This window comes from Charadrius vociferus, unplaced genomic scaffold (genome assembly GCF_000708025.1).
Source record: "Charadrius vociferus isolate BGI_N301 unplaced genomic scaffold, ASM70802v2 scaffold355, whole genome shotgun sequence".
Lineage (NCBI taxonomy): Eukaryota > Metazoa > Chordata > Aves > Charadriiformes > Charadriidae > Charadrius > Charadrius vociferus.
This window is the reverse complement of record NW_009648451.1, coordinates 153,326-177,329: the sequence shown is the minus strand read 5'-3', so window position 1 is coordinate 177,329 and position 24,004 is coordinate 153,326. Positions and strand designations below refer to the sequence as shown.

The window sequence follows — 24,004 nt, the reverse complement described above, 5'->3', positions numbered from 1 at the left end:
AATATTTTGTCACCTCTAATTATGGCCTTACTGGGGCCTGGTTGTCTCTGCCGAGCCTGGAATACCTTTCACAAAGGTTAGTAGTTAGCTAATCACAAAGATTACTACTTAGTAATAAACGACAAGGACAATCTTTAGTTCCCAGAGAGAATGGGACAGATTTTGAGTTCATATGATCTGGAGAGAGCTACTCTGACTTCAGTCGATCTATTTGTCCATATCAGATGAGCATCTGTAGTACTCTCTTCCTGCTAAATAAATGCAGATACTCTCTAATAGTTAATGCACTAGCACAGTAAGTGCTGGGAGAAAAAAGTGTGTGTGAATCCCTACAATCCTCTCTTGTAAACTCACTTTCAGCACAAAAAGAGCCACATGGGGAATTACCATCTACTTATTTTATCAACAAGGCAACCAGCGTTGTATGTAATCTATTTCCTACCTTGAATGACACTTAGATTCACAGTGCTTGTTTCTAAATCCTGTTTGGGAGCTAGTGTTAATTTCCCTGACCAATAATAAATTTTAATTTCCAAACCAAAACCATGGAATCCAATTTTTTTCCTGTGTCATCATTAAGCAGCCTAATTAAGCACCAGCTTTAAACAGCTTTCAGCCTTCCTGGTGTTTACCCCCAGTGTACATGTAGAGACTAACTATATCCCTCCTTCCCAGCCTTCATTTTGCTATTGTAATGAGGCCAAACTCTTCTGGATTCCATTCCTGTAATGGCACCTACATTCCCCTGGATACCCCTAATAGCACTTCTCTGCCCCACTGAGCACTTCCATACTCTGTTCAACCAGACTTTTCTCATCAATATTTCTTTCTAACCAGCAACCTTCTTTCTAGCCAACAGAGAATTTTCTATTATCAATCCAGGACATAACTTTGTATTTGTGATGCAAAATATCATCCATTTTTTATTGCTCACAGGCTTCAAGAATATCCAGTTCCTTCCATATGGCATCCCAATGGTCTCCGATATTTCACCACTTCATATCTTTAGCAAAGCTCATTAGCATCCTCTGCATCTGGGCTATTTTATTTACTTTCATTTTATGTATGAAAAGTTGAAATATGGCTGATATTTGGGAAACTTCAGTACTGCCCTCTCCTTTTAACACTCCCAATTACCATCTGCTCCTGAAGAACTCCTTAAAATCTTCTATTAATCAAAATTTTATCTGCTTCACTCATAATTCGCCTCATGGCACTGCATCAGAGGCTCCATGTACACGATGCTACAGCAGCTTTTCTGTCTGATTTCTTTTGCAAAACTTAAGTTATGATACTGTAGTTCATCCTGCATTTCACTCTAGAAGGCAGACTTACTCAAGTCTCTTGTGACCAGAGAGCTGTGGGAGTACCTTTGGTGAAATGGTAGTAGGAACAATGTTTTCTTTTAATTTTCACTATTGGTATAGTATGTGAGTCATAGACTTGTGATTACTGTTGGGAAAGTGGGCGAGATAAAACACTTGAGAGGAAGAGGGATTCTTGGTTATATCCCGGTGTCAGAATTAAAATTTAAGCTTATTTCTGAAAATCTGGTGTTCAAAATGACCCTCATAGTATCAGAATTTTATACCCCTGAAGTTTTTTTTAAGCTGATGTGAAAACTTAGAATATACTTTTTGATAGTTTTGTGCTCCACAGTTTGTCACATCTGTATATTTCAGCTGAAAAAATTCGTAAATTGACTAGTTTTCGAGGGGGGAGAGAGGTGAGAAAGGTTTCCAGGACTTCAACATTTCTGACTAGAAGGAATACAAGAGGTGCTTCCTCAAATGAGCTCTTCTGAGAAGGTTACAGCCCCACCACTTCCTAATTAAGTGCTGCAAATTTGCTAATAACTGACAAGTTAAGCTGATGTTCTGCCGGTAACTGTTCAGTGATCACGTTTAGCCTGTGCCAAAGGTGACACTTTTTCACCCAGTGTAACAGGCTAATAATTGTTCGGATGGTTTCTCCAAGCAAGCATCTGTGGAATTAGAAGTGAAATTAGGCCTCATGTCTAACTTGGCAAATGAAGAATATTTTGTGTAAAGACATCTGCTATTCGAGTCACTCCGCTGCCTGGATGTTACGTGTCCTTTTTTTCTTTTTTTTTAAAGTTACATCTATAAAACATTATAGGCATTTTTGGACCGGTCTTAGCCACTTTACACCACTTTAGCTAAATTAGAGGGCTGTACAAAAGAGGTAAAAATGTAGCTAATATCCTCTTTAAAGCTGCCTCATAAAGGGAAATATATGCAGAAGGGCCTTGCTGTGAATGACGATTAGCTTCACTGGACTGAATTATTTTTTCAGCTTAAACAAAAAGAGCCATGAGGAGGCATAAATTGCAACCTTGTGGCTGAATCATTTTGATATTCAGTGGATATGAGAAATGAGTGTGAGGTGCTAGTAAAGGGGCAAACAGGAGGGAAAAGCAACGAAAGCATGCCAGCATGGGGCTACTTTGTCTTTTGGTTTTCTTAGACAGACTCCTTCTGCAGCTCTCTCCCATCCTCTTATTTTGATCCTGGTCACTTCAGTATCTCCCAGCATTTGGGCTGAGGCAGAGCAGGAGTGAAAGGGAAGATGAGAACAGGGGCAACGCAGAGACGGGCACATCCCAGTCAATGGGGGCTTGCCAGAGTGCCAGGCAGAACAGTCTACCCACATACCTGCCTGCCTGTCTAACTTTCCCTTGCCTTGCACACATACGGTGATGTCCCCCAGATTATGACTGTGGCATATTTGTAGATTTAGCACTCTTTCTAGGGGAGCAGCAGAGGTGGTGAACATAGCTGGGCTTGTGGCAGTTTCAGAGGGCTCAGGTGCTCTTTCAAGCTCCACAGAGCTCATCCTCCCCCAATAACAGTTATCCATACAAAGAAGAAAGAAGAGTTGTAGAAGTGGCAAGTCACAGGCATGTAACTCTCTAGCCGGATTCGATGCTGACAAGAGGAGAAAACCAACAGACAGTGAGCTGACCATTCACTTATAAGGAAAGGAAAAAGACAGGCAAGTGAACAGATCAGGTAAGAGAGAGAAGCAGATCAAACCCATGTACCTACTTACAGTCAACTCCCATTTCACACACACCTGTGGAGAATGAGCATCCACTCTCAGTGGCTTTTCTGTACCATGGCAGAGGGCAAGGTTTTTCCACTCTCTCCTGTAAAGGTGCTGAGCAGCAAGAAAGCCTGACAGAAATAAATAGACACCATTCCTCTTTCCTTTTTCAGGCACTGCACCTATTGACTCTTCTATCAGTTGACATGTCTCACCCGTATCCAAATACCATATGTCCCGCAGTGGCTGCATGTGCCAGCCAGTCTTACCAGGTTCCTTTATGTCAGCAGCCTCACACCACCGATTCCCGGCATCCCAGGAAGCTTGCATGGAGCATCTTTTAATTCTGTGCCTGAGAAAAGAGTATATTAAGAAGAGCCAGAAAGGAATACGTCACACTTGGTGTTTGCAAAGTTGCACTGGGCAAACACAAGGGCTTGCCACATATTTCCCTGGGCCCAGATGGAGAAGGAAAGGCTGATCAGCTGACTGCCTTGTAACCCACCAGGACAGGGATGGGAGCCAGCTGCCATCTGAAAGTGTGCAGGGAGATAGCAAAAGCTGTGGGGAAGAAACCAGACTCTATTTATCTGGATTAGCTGCTCACAGAATATTATATCATTTTTATCTTCTCTCAATTCCAGGTCTTTCCTGACACTGATGTGTTTTATGATCTTACTCTCACTAGATTGATATTAAAGAGCAGAGGAAGCACAGAGATCAGTAACAGCTCAGAGGCAAATACATAGACTAGAAGAAGAGTGGAATACTGCTGAGGCACTGAGAAGGCAGGGAATAAAACCAAATGATGTTAGAGAGCATTCACATTTCACATCAAACTACCAATGGAGTATTCGTTTCAAGGTACATAGACAGACATTCAAGTGACGTAAAGCACTGACAGAGCTCTTCAGTAACTATCAAACCACTCCTTAACAGGCAGCAGTTTAGGAGAAAGCTTATAAAGTTTCTGGAAGGTACAGGTGAAACCATGGAGAAGATATTTTAGTGTCCTAAAAAAGACACGTTTGTAGGTGTAGACGTTCTAACAAGGTTTTTTTCTCCCACCAGCACACCACCCTGATTTCATATCCCCAAGCCAGAGTTAAACTGGTTTCAGTTGAAATTAGCACAGTCGTTTGGGCTGCCTTTCAAAGGCAAGCTCAGCAGGTGGACCTGTTATCTTCCTTGAAAGGCAGCACCACATTGAGCAAATGAAAACACAGCTGTCTTCCTTACATTAGCCAGCCAGTTCCCAGCCATGGAAAGGCCTGGTCCAGACCTGTCCTTGCATTTAAAGAAGCCTCCAAGCTGAGACATCCACCTTAGAAACCTCTCAGCTTCCTCTCCAGAAAGAGAGTATCAGCATCTCAAACTACCCAGAAACAGAGGATGAGAGACACTGCTTGGGCAACATACTTAGCACAATGCCTAACTCCAACCACCTGAATGACCTCACTTGGTTAGATGGGTCTTCAAAACATCCATACACTTGCATGTCTTGTTAGAGCAGCATTTGAACTAGGAGGACACTGGCTCCTGAAGAATTAGTGATGTGATATTGTATCCAGGTTCCTCTGGCAAGGAACGTTCTGAAGACAAAAGAACGAGAATGGTGTAATGCCCTCCCTTCCCCTGTCATTTTACCCAGGCAGTGTGAGGTGCTTCCCAGCTTTCACCTGTCTAGAAAACCTCAGGTTTGCAGCTTTTATCAGTCAAGAGTGTCTACAGCTGCTCTTCACTTTGAATGCAAATGAAGATCAGAAACAAAATGGCTTTACAGCCTGTGTACCTCAGAGCAAAGCTCCACCCATGAATGTGAGTCATTGTGGTAAGTATCTTCAGCCATCTACTGTAATCACACTAAAATATTTTAAAAACATGGAGCTTGGTGTTGGGTTTTTTCCCTTACTTGTTTAAGAAACAAAAAAGATGGAGGTCTCACCCCTCCCCACAGTGTTGCTCTATGAACGAGACTTATCAGGGAACACCAGGTCATCACAAGCTTTCGCTCCCTATATGCGCAGGGGCTCTATCATTGCAAGTTGTATTGCAGGACCATGAGTTAGAAGAGGTTTACAGACAAGGCTTATGGGAGCTACAGGCATGATGGCTTTCTCCAGGCTTTCATGTTCAAAGGTCTTGAAAGTGCTGCTGCGATCCCAGTAAGGTGACAGTGGCCATGGGCAGCACAAGCAACCCAAGCTCTGGCTAAACTCCTATGCTTCTGGTGTGTCCCAGTGTGGTCTTCTAAATTAGGTCCACCCACCAGATTAACCCACTCCAGCTGCTCAGCAGCACTTGCCCACTTGCAGGCTATTACTGCCAAATATAGGTAAAATCAGGGAAGGACTTCCTTCTGCAAGGAAGTTTGGGAGTGGGGTTAGAAAGGCAGGATGTGAGAAAAGCTAGAAGGGCATGGGTGGGAGAGGAGGGTGGTCAGGGGTACAGTCAGGGCAATGAGGGCCTGGAGTGGAGGGCTGTGGATTTTGAGAGAGGGTGATGCTGGAGGAGGCAAGAACGGGGGTCTTGGTCTCTGTTGATTTAGGCTCTCATGAATATTTGGACTTCCAGTAGGTTTTATTTCATTTGGTTTTGAAGTATACAGGAGACATAGCCTTTAAATCCTGCATATGCCATTTGATCACAAGCAACATATGTCACTATGAGGCATTTGTTTTTTCATTGATAAAAAAATGTTCATATCCAGCTGCAGGTGACATTTAAAAGATGCTCTAGTATTTTTAAATAAGAGCAAAGATGACTATTTAAATATAAACCTTAAATGAAAATAAGAGTATTTGAGACTCATCACAAGAATTAACTAGCCCACAGCCATACCAATGTTTCTACTAAGTCCTCATGTGCGTTTTGGTTGCACATATATACACAGTCAAACAGAACTGCAGCCTGACCTTGGACAGATGTCACCATGTCCATGTGTAACTGAGATGAAGGTAAATTAAATTAATGAATCTAAGGAAAGACTTAAATTCAAAACGTCTGGATAAGTGTTTAAGGATCTAGTTCTTTGTGCAAAAAAAGAGTTCTGCATGAAAACTTCTGTGGTAGAAACATACACCCCCCCCGTGCTATTTGGCTGAAAGTGGTTTGATGTTCACTTTTTTTTTTAAAAAGAAAAAAAAAATCCACTTAACCAATTGTTTGTTTTGAAGCACTTCAGATAATGTTCAACAGCTGTTTCTCTTGTCTGGTGGTTCTCAAACACCAAATGCCAATTTCTAAAAACCTTCACCTTTGAACAAGAGCAAATGTTTATTTCAGTTCCCAGGCTCCAGATTCAGTATTGATCACACAGTTTAAAGCGGATGTCAAAGAAAAGCTTTGGATAAGAGAGTAACATGATGATAAAGAAACTGAAAAGTGCTTTGTGTCGTGCTGACCCCTCCCGTAGTGTGTTGCTTATGATTTTCATAATGTGCAAATGGAGGAAGAGACAATTATTCATGTTCCTGTTATTTGCTAACAAGACTAACAAAAAATCCCCAAGCTAAGATATTTCTTTTATTTCCGTACTCATCCAAAAGTGAAACTGATAGATGAGCTATGTACTACGGACCATTTTGTTGGACTGCACCATTTTGTAAGGTCAAAATGTGTGTGGATCCCAAGAGGTGAGACACAGAGAAAGAGAAAATGCTTCTTTTTGCACAGTATGTGTCCCATCTGCAAATGTCAAGATAATCCCAGTGGCAACAAGAAGGAGAACTTTTACATTTAGTAACATTTATTTCTGCATTCGGTATCAAGTACATAAGTGCAAATATTCAGAGTCCATAATTAAGTCCGTTAGGAACTACAGAGAATGTAATACAAATTGTAATAAATTTAACATGCTGGAACTTTCCAGTTACCATACATGTAAATCAGCCTGTCAATCCCTTACGACAAAAGTACTGGGTTTTGTTTCCATTTTTTTGAGTTATACAAAACTGATTACCATAAGTACCGATTACTGTTTATTTTATTTGTGCTGGAAAACACTAAAACATCAGTCTACAATTCTATATAGTTAATAAAGATGAATCCAACCAGCAACCCAGTGACGTAGAAGCAATTTTAACTATTGCATCAGTGCGCTAAGCAGGAAAGCCCCTAGCCACATGTAACATTAAAAGTTATAGAAGCAATGCCAATAGAAGAAGGAAAAACACTAAAAAAATAAAATAAAAAAGGTCAATATTATTTAGGCTCTCACCATCATGCACTTTATAAGCAACACAAAAAACCACATCTAGTACACTTTTCTCTTTACTATACTTTAGTGCTTGACACAAGTGATTGCAAATATTCTAAGTGCAGAAGCAGCAGGGGAAACGCACTGCTTCTGAGTTTCATGTTTCTAAGATTATGGTGTCGAGAAAAAAAAAAGAACAATAAATTTGCAGTAAAGTGTGAGAACAGAGCTGTTTCACTCCAGATTCCCCCATTATTCACTATGTAGTCAATGAATTCTTGATGTCTGCTTTACTCTGCCTTTCTCTTAGCACCTGGGATTTTAGCTTGAATCCTAGAAATAAAGAAGAAAAAGAAAGGGATTATATGGTCAGGCAGCTATTCCATTCCCGTGGATCCCTACTTGGAGTCTTATCCAGGGGTAATCTCTTTAGCTTGCATTCAGTGTGTTGTCACAACAGGTTGACTAGAGTCTAAGAAAAAGAGGTGATGTGTTCTTACAGGCCTCTAGTTGTAAATGGCCTGGGTTTGGGTGGTTCCTCTAAGCATGGGATATGCTCAGTGATATCCTCTCCCCTTCATTATTCTACCACAGTCTATTGTCTATTGGAACCCAGGAATGACATTTAAACAAAGAATCTTCAGTACAGACTTTTAGTCCTGCCCAAAGCAGAATCACAGATTTTGCAGAATCACAGAACTATTGGATGGAAAGGACCCCTGGAAGTCATTGAATCAACCTCCTACCTGAGGTAGGACTATTGCCAATGCTAGATCAGGTTGGCAAGGGCTTTGTCTTGCTGCATCTTGAAAACCTCTAATGGACGATGTTATGGCACCTCCCTATGTAGCCTGCTCTAGTGCTGTCCACATTTCCTAGTGAAAAAGTCTCTCCTAACGTCCAACATCTACCTCCTAAGCTAGATTTCCATTGCTGCTCTGTCGTATAACATCTGCCACTACTGAGGAGAGTTTGGCTCCATCATCTTGTAACTTCTCATCAAGTACTTGCAGGCTGCTATGAGAGCATCCCTTAGCTACCTCCTTGCTAGGCTAAACAAGCCCAGTTTCCTCAGCATCTCCTCATGGGTCATTTGCTCTCTGTTCTGCACCATTTTGTAACCTTCCATTGGATACTTGTTGTTCAGTCAATCTTTGCAAAGCCATGGATACCAAACACTGAGATGTATGGATCTACCTCCCAGTCCAGCCGTTCTGCTTCAGTAATTCCCCAGTGCTGAGAACTATGCTTAGACCCTCACTGTACCCTTATGGATCTCACAAAAGCTTTTGATACAGGCAATGCATTAGGAACAAGAGCAGATTGTATCAAAAATTTCATCCAGGTCTTCTGTCCGCTCCATGGTGGTTTGAGACACTCAAGATCATGGTGCTTCCAAGTATTTGCTTTCTGTAATAGGGTGCTGTTCACTTTGTTTATTAATGGTATTACTAACTTAAAGGATGGAGTCCCTGAATGCAAAACCCCGTGCTTGGGGTGGTCAGTGGGAAGGGAGTTAACAGATTCTTTCTGGTTTGTCTTGGCCAGGTAGAGGTACGGACATCAGTCCCTGGTTGGACTGCTCCCTCCACAGCTGCCCCAAAGGGCAGGAGAGAGGAGAGAAGAATGTAGGGTCACAGCTCTGCCTCAGTCTACACTTATCTGAAGAGGACCGTGTTCCTCCAGGGACATGCCCTCCCACAGGCTCTTGAATGCCAGGAGCTTGGGAGGACATCATTTATGGGGCATGTTGTGTGCAGGACCACCCAGCTCTTAGACACCCCCAGCGCACCGCAATCGCACAGCAAGACTTCTGGTCAAGTCTGCTGCTGAACTCACTTTGCCACAACAGTGTTTATGTGGGTCCGCACCAGTCCCAAGTACTGATCAATCTGTGCCTGCAAAGAGCAAAAGGAGACCGAGTCAATCAGGCATCATCAAGGCAGAACCATCCAGACACCTGAACTACGCCGTGCGGACAGACTTACCTGGTACTTGTCATATACAACGGGGAGAGTAAACATAGACACGACAGCTGAGGAGAAAAAGAGCACACTGTTATATTCCTGCCAAGCAGATTCCTCCAGAGAACAGACCTACTTCAAACAGCGACAAACACATATCATGCCACTTGGTCAGCTGATCCACCAGGGATCTTTGTATTAAAAATTAACTTTGCTCAAACCTCCCACATATGGAATTTCCCATTGCTCTGGGACTAGTGGCTGCAAAACCGTAAAACACAAATTAATTCTAGCAGGAGGGACAACAGAATGGGAATAATGAATATTTACTGGAAAGGGAAATAAAAGTTGATGGCTCAACTGTGGGGAAGGCACACCGAGGATAGGCTGTTTTGTCTAAGTAGAAATCACGAGGAACTTAAAGTTAAAAATAGGTTTTAAAAGAAATGTTGATTTTTACCCATTATCAGAAGAGTCAGGCCATTGAAGAGGGCTCCCACGTAAGTCAGCAGCCACATTAGTACTGCAAACTGAATTAAAGATGGATCACTACATCACCTCCAGTGTCAGCGTAAGAAGACATTAGTTCACTTAACTAGCTAAGGGGACTTGTTAATTACGGCACATTAGGAACTAGGTACTTTTTCTGGGTGTATAAACCCCATTCTCCGTTCTGCTGTTCATTGCTTCTCTCTCTCTTAGCTGAGCTTTCATGTATATTTAGGGCTTAATTGCATACATTTAGGACTCTGCATTAAGCATGGCACAGGCAGATTTCTGCATCCAATTTTGATGATGACAGGGTTCATCCCACACAGGTTAATCACAGCCCCACAGTGATAATCCTAGTGTCTGAAAATGCTTGAGGCTGGGAGATGGATACATTTTTCTAAAAATCTTTAGTAATTTAGGAGCCTAACCCATGTCTGCTCTCTTAATGATCTTCCCTTTGCGCTGAAGAACACCTACTTGGGTGTAAGGCTGAAAATAAATAATTATCTCAGCAGAGAGGGAAAGAAGACTTTCTTCCGTAGCAGGAATTGTGACCATTAGAGGAAATCCAGATTAAAAGAGGTATTAGAGAGGAACACACCATTTTGTGGCAAAGTCATATAAAGCATAACGCAGAGATGTTTCTAGAACAGCAGTGGAGCTAAGCTGGTGCTGCAACTTTTATAACTCCTGTATTACGGATCAATAAATTCAAATGCAGATTGCCAAACCTCTGAACTGCTGGAAGGAAGCAGTTTGGGAAGAAATAAACATGAGACCAACTTTTATATTTGGAGATACACAAAACTAGGTCTTATGACAACACTGTCAACATGGGAAGCAGCACTTTGAAATGTAGATTGATCCTCTAAAGAGGGGTTAAAAATATTTAAAGCAATCCTACTTTTAAAGAATCCACGAGGTCCTGAACGAGGAAGAGTCTCCTCAGCTCTTTGACTGTGCTGTTGACGTATAACTGGAGACAGTCTGTGTATTTCTGAATCTGGTCCTGTGAAAGATTCATTTCCATCTCCAAGTAGGCTCTGCCAGAAACAGAGGTCCAGTTACAAACCCAGGCAGGTTCACCTGCTGTTCACACTCGTGCCTGTCTATCCTGTCGCTCCCTCCTCCCCAGACCTCATTTCTTTGCGCTGGAGCAACGCGTTCCCCTTCCTGCAGTCACAGAGCCACCAGCACACAGCCTTCGCCTTGCATGACCTGTGTCCCTGGGCAATTGCAGGCTGCACCGGGGCTGTTTGCCTCCAGCCTTGCCCTCTCCCCATGCAGAGCCTGGTCTTCATGGTACCCCTCTCTTTACTCCACCCAAAGGGGGATGAAAATCCTAGCTGGGGGCGTTTCCCCACAAACTTCTGTGCAACACTGCTGCTGCAGAAGTGGACATCTCCTCCAGCTGGCAGCCTCTGGAGGAACAAAGCTGATGTCTAGCCACGTGTCACCTTCAGCAGTGACATCCCCTTCTCTCTCCTCCACCCCTCCACCTGCCCTGCCCCTCTATCTGAGCTACGCCTATCTCATAAGTTGCATCTCAGAACCAACCCAAGTGAAACAGAAATAGCAGCACCCCAACAAGACTTGTTTTTCAGTGTGTGCATTTGCAAACCAAACTGGTTCCATGACCTGGTTTACCAACTTGTTGGCACAGCAGAGGAGAAGGGATCACTGCTCTCCTGGAGCAAACCACCCAGACCCTGCGGAGGGTGGGGAGCGCACCGGCATTGGCACTGGCACCGTCACCTATGGATGGTGATGGTGGGTAATGGATTGCCACGTCACAGCCAAGCAGTGCTGGAGAAAAGATACAGTTTCCCTCTATGCCCAACAGAGTGTGCCCAGAAACAATACTCTTCCTGCTTGCAGAGGTACTGTATAATCATTAGTTCTAATGAAACCCCTTTTCTCCGTTTGCTTGAAATTTTCTGTCCCATGTCTCAGAGGACAACGGCTTTTGTGTTGTTTTTTTTCACCCCAGAATCTGAGCCAATACAGCTTTACAGCTCTTGAGACACTGGACAACAGAAAAAAAATTATTTCCCCTGTTACAAGCAAGAAAAGAATTCAACCCAGTATAAAAGTGGCAGCTAAAGAAACGTGGATTGCCACTAGGAATGGATCCTTTGCAAGATAAACAGCCCCTGGCCATGACTGCAAAGCACTCACTTGAAGGGGTGGCCCTCATCCGTCTTCTGCACAGCCTGTAAGACCGATTTGTAGATTCTGAAGCTAATGGTGGCCGAGAGGCCGGCGAGGGCCAGGTAGGCCACGACGCTGACAACGCTGAACTGGGTCAGGGAGAAGAGCAGCAACAGGAGGCTGCCAAACACGATCCCTGTCTGCTTGATGTCACGCCAGTACAACAGGTCGATAGCTGGGGATAGAAGACCAACATGTTAAAGGCAGGAGGTAGAAGCACGTCAAGGATGGCCACCATGGCTACTGCGATGCTTGGAGTCCCTGCAGGAGGGTAAAGAGAGGAGTGATGCTCCTGCTCACACCGGCATCAACAGGAACTCCTCAACAGTAGCAGTGAAGTGACTTCAGCAACACACTGAGGAAATGACAACCAATGACCTACTTGAAATCACTGTATTTCATGCATCTGTGTCTGGTTTAGATATCATGGATGAATATCTCCAACCACAGCACGGTGGGTGTCTTGCAGCAGCAAGGCAAATGCAAGCTGGGGTTTGCATTGTTGCTAGGGTTGTATGGAAGTTTTTACCCTAATGTGCATTTATCTACTCTGGAAACTGGATTTTTTTTTTTTGGGGGGGTTACAAGTCTAAATGCCAAATGCTTGATTAAAGCATTTTCAAGTTTTGGTTGTTGATAAATGAATGAGAAAGTTTAGGGTTAGCCACACAAAACCGCTTTCCCATTCAAAGCTTTGACAGTATGATTTTGCTATTTCCTAAGTTTTGAGAAAGGAAAAGACTCTTGGTTTTGCCACTGCTTAATAGCTACACAGGTAGGAAATAATTTTTCAGATAGGACCTTAAAATACAGAATGAATCTCTTTTGCAAATCCAACCATCTCAGAAATATTAAAAAAACCCAAACAACTTTCTGCTTGTTAGACAACTTTCCTTGTCTAGATCCATGGGAGGTGTTAGTTAGAGAAAAGCAAGTGCAGAAAACCATTTTCAACCAATATATTTTTACATTTGTAAAGCAGTTAATTTTGATGGTGTTTTTCACCCCATTTGTATAGTTTATTCCAACGCCTCCAGCAAACGATCTTACCATCAGGAATAGCCACTATAAAAACAAATTTTATGAAACTATTGCTGAATATCCAGTCCACAAAGGTGCATTTAATTTCTTTACACGAATAACATGTTTCTGAGAGGACTCTTCATCCAGCTGAAGAACATGCTCATGACAATATAAACAAAACAGCTTTAATTTCACACACTGCACAAGTCCTCATGAACAGCTTGAACACACTACCAACCAAACAGATTTCATAGATGCCACTTGTCAAATCATTCTGAACAAAGAGTAAATTCAGGAAAACTGCAATCTGTCCAAAAAATATTCACAAATACAAAAAGAAACAAAATTAATCCAGCCTAGTAGTTCTTATCATCTAATCTCCAAAAATTGTGAGTCACCACGGCATGTTTGCCTTGAGTCAATGAGCTATATTACTCATTACTATTACACATATTAGCGTTGCTTTTCAAAGTGGTGGGCTTGAGTGCAAAAATTGCTATTGTATTAGTGAGCTCTTTTCTCTTCATGCAACATTCACATCCTACTGTATTCTCCATCAACATACATAATATAATAACTCTTTCATATTTTCAAGTGTCAGCATTCAGCACTGGATCTGTGATCACGAGCACGCGTGAATAGATCTACGGACTGCATGGAAGCCAAGGAATAAGGATCTTGGCGGTACGTGCTGGGGTCCTGGATGCTGACTTTACAAATCAGGGACCAGGCCAGAGTCTTTCCAGATACATGCCCAGGTCTCCTTCCTGGAGAAACCCAGGGACGTGGACTAGGGAATGCTCCAAAATGCAGTTACAACAAAGTCAGAGCCTGCACCTACGTCAGGAAGTTTAGCAGCAGACCCAGCTGTAGTGATGCAGGCAGCTGGAGCTCCAACAATTGCTCACAATGTTGAGGTGCTTGAATTTGCGAATCACAAACCATCCTTACAAAATGGCACCCAGAACACAAATGTGAGTTTTTCATACTCTTTTTTCAGTCAAGACACTGCAAAATTCTGCAGCACCGCACAGCAACTGGTGTGCTTTCACCAGCAGGCATTTGGACAGGAGGTATTATTCACAGCCTGATCATTTTTACACTTAAAAATGCCTCTGTCAGAGGACAGTATTGGAAATTTATGCAAATCTCCCTTTTTGAGACACTTAAATTTTCTATCACACGATACCTTCATGTTAAATGAAATGAGCACAGGTGAACTAGCTCAGAATTCTGTACATGGAACATCATCTGCCGATGAAACAAAAAAGCCATGCACCAGGGTAAAACACTACCTGGGATGTAGGCAGTAAACAGGCAAACAAATGAGAGCTGAGCCAAAAAATACAAAAGCCCTCTTCAGTAGACATCCCTGAGTCAATGCCAATGATGATAAGACCCAAAACGAGAATCTAGGCCTTCTCTCTTTCTTTCTAGGATCTTCTGCCTCATATTCCTGCAGACTGGAAGTGGGCTGTATTCTCACAGAGAGCTGCCAAGCTGCATTTTATTATTCCCCTCAAAAAGGAGGATGCTGAACGACTCAAGGCAGACTTGACCAAGTGTGTCTATATCCTGAAACTTGTCCCTTTCTGCCATGAAATGACCGGGATATTTACTAAGCTGTATCAGGTAAGGAAAGGCTCGCCACAACTCACGAGCAAGATGGACAGAGGCCAAATGACACAGTTCTGGGGATATGTGCATGCGCAAGAGAGGAGATGAAAAGGCAGCTGGCCTCTTTCGCCAGCCAAATGAGACCTGGGAGAGAGGGATCCTGTGTCTTCGAGACCTGAGGCAAATATTCCCGTGTGCATGGGAAAAAATGTGTGCCAACTGCTACGTGGATAATCTCAGCACAAAGGAGGGAGATACGAGTTGAATGATTTTTACGGGGCTGTCCCGGTGCCCAGGTCAAGCCTGGGGACGCACACAACCCGCTACCCACAGCCTGCAGTAGGTTAGTTAGGATTTTCAAGGGCAGGAACCAAATCTGCCATCCCCTCATCTCGCTCGCAGGGACAGGAATCTGCGGCACTGCTGTCGTGTCCAGCTGTTCAGGCAGGATTTGCTGCTCCTGCATCCATTCCTCCTCCTGTCCCTTAGGGAGAAGGGGGGTGAGCCAAACCGCTTTGCAAAAGGGAGTGCAGGAGGGAGGCAAACCTCATGGCTCCTTGGGCGGGGAAGGGGGAGAAGGAGAGTTCAGAGCTAGAAATCAGTGGAGACTTGTGAGGTCCAGCCATGGTCCGTGGACTTCCCTGAAAAAAAACCACTTTTTTTTGCCAACAGGCCTCAGGGATTTGAGCTGTATCAGTTCCCCTGGAATTTTGATGCTGTGAAAACCTAAGCTACGTGTCAGAGCCATGCTGGCTCCTTCAGTTGCAGTTTCAATCACTTCAAAGTCTTTTTACATCATTTTTGTCCTACATTTGCTTACATAAACAAACGTCCCTTAAAAGCAGGCAGCGGTGCACTGAGTGCAGAATCCCCTAGCTGGGATCCTTTGCCTGGCTTCTTCAGGGTACCATTTTCTCCTGTAATCATTTATAACACAGCAAAAGCACCTGTCACATTGGTGTCTGGTGTTGTAAATAGATACCAAGGGGCAAAGTAATGAGAAATTTGCTCCTTCACCATCAGATGAATGCAGGGCTGGCTGCATCAATGGCCTCCACACTCTGTTTTTTATTCTGAATGGGAATGAAAATGAAAGATGAAGTTGCCTGCCACAGGTAAATGTCTGCTTTGAGCTTCATCTCATCCGGTATTCATATAACACTTATTCAGACAGCAAACACCTCCCTCAAACCCCATGGGTTTACTGCCCTTCAACAAGTCACAAAATATAAATGGTGGTCTGAGTCTTTGATGAAGGGTAGCTGCCTGTTCATGTCTGCACCCCTTCCTTTGCATGCGGAAGAGACATCCACCCAGGCTCAGACCAGCCTCCCCAGCACGTGGGGACACAGTGAGTATGAGGATGGCAGGGCCGGGAGCTGAGCTGGAGCTGCACACCTTCCCACACACACCTCTCTGCAGAGCCACTTGCCGGCACATGCTGGCCCCACGCTCCACCAGGCTGAGACAGGCTTTGAGTCTGGCTCTTATGTGGGTACAGTGTTCCCCAGATAAATTAGAGGACAGGGCATCCCTCACAGCATGAGTTAATGACATAATAATTAAACGCTTTGGTCAATCCTTAGTGAAAAATTGCCCCATAGGGAAGGAATAAAAGGTCCTAGTGCGGTCAAGGGTCCTGAAAGCGCTGGGTGTGTTGCAGACAGCATATGTGTCTGTGTGTGCATGCACGGCACAGCCCAGACCCGACTACAATGGCAAGATTCTGAGCAAAGCACGCTGAATATGCATGAAGCAGGAGGCTGGTGCCACGTGAGCCTGTCGATATGTGATGTGCATGCAAGTGGACAGTGGGTCAATCTGCCTGGCTAAGCAAGATACACTTCTGAGAGACAAAACACCAACTTCAGACCATCTAAGGTTTGCAGCTAGGATTTGCATACAGGGTTTCGGAAAACAGGCACTGAAATCAGCTTCAGCTTTGCTGGGGTTTGGGTTCCTTCTGTTTTGAAAATCCCAACTCTAAAATCCTGGCCATGCCCATTAACATGCAGAAGCAGTTCAGCTGTAGATTTCCATGATCTCCCTTTCACCTCCTGGAAGGAGAGAAGCAGTGTCGGTCACTTTGCTCTCTTTCCAGTACAACACACCAGAGCTCTGGCTCATTTGTGGAGGTATAAAAGGACTCTGGATTTGGCCAGAACTGCCTCAGACTCAAAAGTATTTGTATTTATTAAGGAGGACTTGCCAGCCATCTCTAAGACAGCAGTGCTGCAGGTCACTGCAACTGCCTTTGAAGAATTTTTCTGGAGAAGCATGTCTGATGAGCTATTTATCTGAAAGTATGGCCTGCCTGTGTTTTTTAACCGACAACAGAACCTGTAAAATGTTACTCAAGTAACCTTCTATTTGAAAGAAGTTTTCAAGGTGCCAAATCAGTATCTTATCTATACTTCATGGTATAATTTCATCTCATTAAACTTATGTGAGTCCTCCATTTGGGGCCAACCCCCAGACCAATGACACAAAGTTAAAAACTCTGACACAAGCAACCACTTGTTAGTATGAGCAGCTGGTAAATACCCATGTTTGTGAGGCAAGCTAAAAGTACCCTCACAAATATAAGTAACAGCAGCAACATGCAATGCTTGTGCCAGCAAGGAACTGCTCCTGAGTACAGTGCTTGAAAGCTCTCCCAGCTCTCATCATGGCTTTCAGCAGATAATGTTTCTGCTCCTCAATAGTTGGCATGAAAAAGCCAGAAGACAGACCTGGGGGCTGGAAAGGGCAGTGCTGGAGGCAAGGGGTGAATGATTTGAGGTGGCCAAGGTGGACTAAGTAGTGATGCTCCTGAATCCATTCTCCTTGGGACCCAGTGGAAATATGAAGAATGGGCTCTGGTGATTTATGTGGTCCTCAGAAGCACCGTGGTGTGAGGCAGCAGCAGCCCAAGGCTTTTGAATGGAGATCCAGATGGAGAACAGAGGATCCAAACAAACTTGTAGCTAAAATGTCCTCCCACCTTCAGACTCCTGCTTGGTTATGTTTTTGAAAAATACTTTTGTAAAAGAAACGAGGATCTTTCTATTCCATGTCTCAAAGAAAGCATCTTAAGATGAAAATCAATAAAGATCAACTGAGCACAGACTGGACAATTCCCATCTTCCACAGTTTCTGCCTCCCTTCATCTGAAAATGTCTCCTGACGTTGCAAGATTTTCCTCTATTGCAACAACTGTACGAAAAATGAGTGTGCATCAAGCAGCATTTACATGGAATTCAGTACAAAAAGTGTGTGCAAAACACTTGTATCCAGCCTTCAAATAAGGCCCATGGGCCTTGATGATCAAATAAAAGGTTGGACGTTCTTCAGCATAGCAACAACACCCTTGGATGTGATCAAGCTGCCCTCCCCACAATGGAGGTCCCATTGGGCCTCCTTAGGAGGTAAAATCAATGGGTTGTACAGCTTCATTCCCTATGTAATATTAGTATTATTGAGAAGTGAGAAAAACCTGTCTCCACACGCACTTTAATTCTGTATACAGTGTAATATTATGACTTCATAAATACAAATGGCTTCATAAGTCATTTCTCAGACCTACTGGCAGTGAAAAGATCAGGAAACCTAATTTAAGAAGGGCAGTCTTGTTTATAGCATTGTCACAACCGTGTTTGACAACAAATGCAACAAAGCCATAAGTCTTTGAATAGAAGTAAATATTGCTCACACTCAAAGAAATTCCAGTTTGCAGCTTTAACCACAGACTATAGGACCACGCTTTCCCTCTTCTCTCCAGTGAAGGATCCAATGTGGCCTTTTCTCCCCTCCCCACAACAGATCTGATTCAAATGTAATACAGATGGATACACCATTTAATGAGCAGTCTGGTGCCTTCAGGAGACTGCTGTGATTTACAGAGCCAAGACAGAATATCTGTGCCGTTTCATGAGGCATCTCTCCTTATCCTTTATCTCCAGCCTTGAGGGATCTCTCCATACTCCTTCTACCTCTTGTACACACTTTGTTCATTAACTTCCTGTCCTCAGTTCAGCTTTATATCTTTATCATCCACCTGCCCCAAGACTCAACCTGAAAGTTCAGACTTTCTTGCTTCCCAAACCCTGACGAGAGGAGACCTGGAGCAGGAATAGGACCAGGGAAAAGGAAAATCTTGATATAGGATGCCCTCCATGTTATATCCTACTGCATCTGCAAGATCAAGACACAAGCAAAAAAGTATTATTTGCCTTATATGAAGCACCAGATTTGGCTTGGGTAGACAGAAGAGGACTGGCAATAAAAAAATCAGACCTACAGTCATGCCGCACACAAGTCTATTGTAGTTTATTATTAGTAGTAGAAGAAGTAGTAGGAGGAGTATGTATTAGTATTAATATTAGTATTAGTATTAGTCATGTTGTTGTTATTATTATTATCATTTTCATGAGAGGCGCTTTAAGACCAGGATTTAATGTAGCAGCAGGAGAAAGCCTCCTCTACACACCTTCTGCTCATCAAGCCATATCACTACCTGCCTTGGCCAGTTTTTATGGAGGATATTATTGCTCTCACCTTAAGTGAGCAGAAACCAAGGAGACCAAGCAGAGTCCCCAAATGCAGGCCCTGAATATACACAACGCTATGGAAATGTTAAAATTTTCCTGAGATGCTCCTGTATCAAAATAACGTACCTGGACTCTTCCTAACTCTACCCAAACACTTAAAAATTTGAAGATTTTAAAAATTAATGGCTTAGACCTATGTTGTTTGTAAGAATTAAATATGACACGGAGAGAGTATCCCTTCTGATATCAAAAAAGCCTCACCAAAACTCATTTCCCAGAGATCTAATGAAAGCAAAAGCAGCCCTCCAATGTAACCGTCAGCTATTGCCCCATCATCACCTTCTTGCTGGAGTTTAAATTACACCTCAGGCAATACCTTAAAATAATCTTACTTTTGGGTAATTTTCTCCATGTTCTGGCAATGAAAGAATATTGTCCATCTATTCTTAAAAGAAAAGAAAAAAAATTACATTCAGATAAGGCACAGCAGGTGTGCAGAGCTATTGAAATCTCACTGCTTTTTTTGATACCACCTAGGCCAAGGTGTTTGTTGGGATGGTTGGCAGTTGAATAGTGTGAAGCTCATCTAAGAGAGTTTGTCCTCTAACTTTAGGCTCTTGATCTTGCAGTCATATTGACATCAACAGCAATGTATTTGAGGAAGGGTTGATACAATTTCTGCAGCAGCAACAAAAAAATTAAAGCAAATCTGAAAGGGGAAAAAAATCTTGACAAATTTCATTCAAATTTCACAGGAAATCAACTGTGTAATTAGGAAGCCAAGTCCTCATATGTTAGTGTAAGTTTATGAAACTATTAGAAAAATTCGCTACACCAGATGATGACTTGGTTCCAAGATTTTAGCTTGACCAAGGACCAACCTACAACTGAGAAAGATCTTAAGCTGCTGAAAAGAGGGAGAGCTCATTTCAGCAATACAAGTGGATCCCAGCTGAGAGTTCAGCCCACAATATTTTCAGGAAAGCACTGAAGGTACCAAACAGCAGAAGTTATATTCTCATGATAATAGCTGTAATTAGACAGACTTCAGAACTGTCAACAAGATTACAGATTAATACCATGCATCCATATTATTGCCATTGAACTTCTTTATCAGTCTTAAAGTGGGAAACGTTGGCATGAATAGTTGGTGTGGCTTCACAGCACCCTTTGGAAACCAGTTGATATATCAATCAAGCAAGGGAGCTGGAAACAGCTTCCAAGAAAATGCTAGTCAAAAACTCCAGTCCCAGCAGGGCTATGTCAGCTAGAGGGATTTGATGAAGTCTGCAGTCCTTTTCCACATTAAGTTATAATTGGAATGTGGATAATATTTAATATCATTTCTATGAATGGTTCACAGGCCCTTTTCTCTGGATCTTTTAGATTTTCTTTTTAAATAAGTCTTGCAGGAGGTTGAAGCTGCAGGAACAGGCGTATCACTTATGACCACCCAAGAGCAGGCATGTGGAAGAAATATGGGAAGAGGGAATAATCCTGGGGACCAGCATACTGACATCAAATAGCTCCACTGAGCTGGGGTGCCAAGACCTTCCTAATCCAGAGAAACCTCCCCAGCAACACATGGTGATGAGTCCTGCTGAGCCAGACCAGCTACCCAGGGAATGCACAGAGACCTGGTCCACCACCTGAACCTGGAGGCACACCTCATCCCGCAGCTCCCCTCTGGAAGCTGCGCACTGCGATGCGTCACGCGGCTGGCATTGGCTATACGTTGTTACACGAAGGCCCACATCAACCAGCATGCCCAGTCAAAAATGTTTCTCTGCATGCTCATGCATTATGCATGGCTCCATCCCAGCCTACTTCAAATGCATCACCTTCCAGTGCAAAAGATGACTTGGGTGTGGAAGTTGGCTGCAATTCCCCCAAGCTGCAGATGATAATATTCTGAATGAAGCATATGCCCAGCAGGGCCGAATTACTCTCCCACTCCCCCGAGGGGCTGTATCATGATCTACCATTGACATAATCGTGCTGTACCTGCAGGATGGATAGGTAAAACACACTGCAATATTTCTAAACATGTAGCAGCATCAATTGCTTCACTGCAAGGGAAGTAACAGTATGTAGATTTAGTGGGGTAAAGCCAAATCTTCACCAAGCGTCCCTGCAGCTTCTCAGGATCCCCACCCAATTTTACACCAATTATAAGTACTATAAGGGCAAACCAATGATACAGCTAGTTGCAGGCTTGACTGTTTCTTAATTAAAACGGATATTAACCTCAATGTTGATTTTTCGTCATTTCAGTAAAAATATGCTCTGTATTTACTGAGGTTTGTGTCTACATCTGTTACATTTACAGACATATTCCAGAGTTTTCAGAGACGAAGCATAATCCCATTGATAATGAAGTTGGCAAAATTATACAACTCCAGGTTTGCATGAAACTGATATTCTGGGTTGAGGCAGAGACTACATGAATAATAGATATTAAAAGAATCAATGAATCAAGTCTCTAGTCTTCATTCTTCTGAATTTTAAATTCCTTCTATTTTATCTGGGACTGATCAAAGAATTTTGCCGACAGAAATAATATTCTATGACTACTTCATGTTTTCTGCGGGATCATTTTTGATTCATAAAACACCACCCAAGAAAAAGAAAAAGATATGCAAATGATGTGGAAGTGAGGCAAGTGATTTATTTTAGCTGCGTTGATTTTTTCAGATTTTTTTTTTTTCAAATCAGCATGAGACATGTTGTGTCATTTCATTTTCAGTAGATCTACCTCTTGGTTTAAAGAAGGAGAGCACAGAAGAAGAGAAAGCCCACTATTATTATTAATTATTAATTAAACAATAGCAGCATGCCTTTTGTTATTCCCCCCTTTTTAAAATTTATGAATAAATATTATTTTTTTCTGATGAAGAGATATTTAGTTTGCCTCCAAATACAGGTGGTTCAGCAATCTGACTCAGCAAATTAATGTTTTTATAAGGACCAGCAAAATATTGAGCCTTTTTGGAAACAAAAAACCCAAATGCCACTTAACAAGAAGTTTATATGTAAAGCTCAACTGAAAAGACCCTGAAGTTTGGTTGTGGCTCTCCTATATAAACTTAATGAATCATGTAATCCTATGGAAAACCCTCGCCCTTGATTATGGTATGGAAAGCCCGAGCTGCCGGAGGCCGGCATTTAACAGGTGCATCTGTTTACTTTCCAGCTACCCATCTTCCCTAAAAAAATCCTCAAACCATAAATAGAATTAGGTGCTGAATTAAGACTGTAAAAATATCAAGTTTCCTAAAGACAAGTGTCTGCCTGAAAGATCTCCCCCGCCCTCCTCTCCCCTCCCCAAAAAAACCCTAGGAAGGTTTTCTGGCTTCTGTTACATTGAGCTGCGTTTACGAAACTATGTCTGCAAGCATCCTGGACCCCTTAATGAGATGATGCTACAGAGTAATCTCTCTCCCAGGGACCCTGTTGTGAGGATCAACATCATGTACTGTCTATTCAACATAAACATGCACCTTAAAATTAAAAAATACATTCAAACAAAGCCTGCCCAAAGCAGGCAGCAGCCTGCCCAGCAGGATCAGCCGCAAGCTTTTCTCCCTCTAATCTGCCCTCCGAGCAGCGTCACAGAGACTGTCTTTTATCAAAACAAAGGCTGGATGCTGGCTGGGAAGTGTGAAGCCGACTAAAAATGGCTGAAAAGCTGTCCGAGGCGCCCGGGAAGGTAGCCAGCCCCACCCAGCGCAGACACCGACCCACTCAAAATAAGCTGAAAATAAGCCCAAAAGGGAGATGCTATTGTTCCCCTCGCCTGCTCTGCAGCAAGACAACATCATCGCAATATTTTGCCCCCGAACGGCTCAGTGGAGTGCTGGAAAGCACAACGAAGGGATCGAATTTTTTAATTTTTTTTAAAGCAATCCGACATCAAAGTACGAAGTGGGTGGCAATGCCACAGCCACCTCGGTGCTATCGCACTTCTTGCCGAAGCTGCGTTTTCTTTGTGTCGACGCTAGGCTAAGCCCTCACTATGGGTGTGTCCGTGGGCAGGATGCACCCAGGCGCCCAACACAACCGCCTCGAACCCTCGCGAGCCCGAGCAGGCACAAATTCACCATCGCCCGGCTTTCCTAAAGCCCAAAAGGTATGAAATCATGCCAGCAGCAGCCCGATGGAGAGAGTCAGGGATGAGAAATGATACGGCTAACAGCAAGGGTGGATGCTTTGGGAATGAGCTGTAAGGTGGGAAGGAAGGTCCCGTATCCTGGATGCTTTCAGGGTGAGACAGCTGGAGATGGGAGAAATACATTCAAATAACAGAATTAAGGGCTTTTTATCTTCCTTTCTTAAATTACCCCCAAAGAAAAGCTTCACGGGAAGGGAGAGAAAACAGCATGCAAAGGCCCACAGGTGAACAATGCAAAAATGGATGGATCCTGCCTTTGCCTCCTCTGACATGCAGTCCTTCTAGCATGCAACACTAGAATAGATATAATACCCTGACATTTCCAGTTGCTCCAAAGACAGTCCATCTTGGTGGAATCGGCACTGGCTTGCATCTCGGAGAGCTGAGGAATTGCCGGTCCTTTCGTCGGAGGCACTGCGTTACCAGTCAGGCATTCCCGAGCATGGGTGGGTTAGCGGGTATCGCTCCCGTCTCCCCGCTCGGCTCCGGACTGATGCTGTAAGCAGCACAGGCGGAGGGGGGAGGGCATATTGTACGCGCTGCGGTCTCCACTGCAGCAAATCAGCAGTGTGATGTGGTTGCCCTAGGGAGCAGGCTCCTTTGAAAAGGGGATGCAGTCCCCTTTCAAATCAAAAGCTTGCGCTCGGTGGCTTAGCCTCCTAAGCCATCGAAATGGTTAAGGCAACCTGACGGGCAAAGAAATAAAAACAATTTGGGTGTGGGTGGAGGGGGG

General features: G+C 43.4%; 1 protein-coding gene across 2 annotated transcripts in view; it reads right to left on the bottom strand.

Moving 5' to 3' along the window:
- Positions 1-6,796: 6,796 nt before the first annotated feature.
- Positions 6,797-24,004, bottom strand: part of RTN1 (reticulon 1) — a 127,005-nt gene continuing 109,797 nt past the window's right edge. Inside the window, exons 1-7 of one of the 2 annotated variants that reach the window (XM_009885584.1) lie at positions 23,584-23,891; positions 11,899-12,106; positions 10,625-10,763; positions 9,689-9,758; positions 9,253-9,299; positions 9,104-9,162; positions 6,797-7,597 (exon numbers count right to left, since the gene is read on the bottom strand). In XM_009885584.1, coding sequence (XP_009883886.1) covers positions 7,555-7,597; positions 9,104-9,162; positions 9,253-9,299; positions 9,689-9,758; positions 10,625-10,763; positions 11,899-12,106; positions 23,584-23,644 — 627 coding nt within the window. In that variant the 5' untranslated portion in view covers positions 23,645-23,891 and the 3' untranslated portion in view covers positions 6,797-7,554. Of the gene's footprint in view, positions 7,598-9,103; positions 9,163-9,252; positions 9,300-9,688; positions 9,759-10,624; positions 10,764-11,898; positions 12,107-23,583; positions 23,892-24,004 lie in introns of those variants that run through there. The other variant, XM_009885583.1, reaches the window with a different exon arrangement.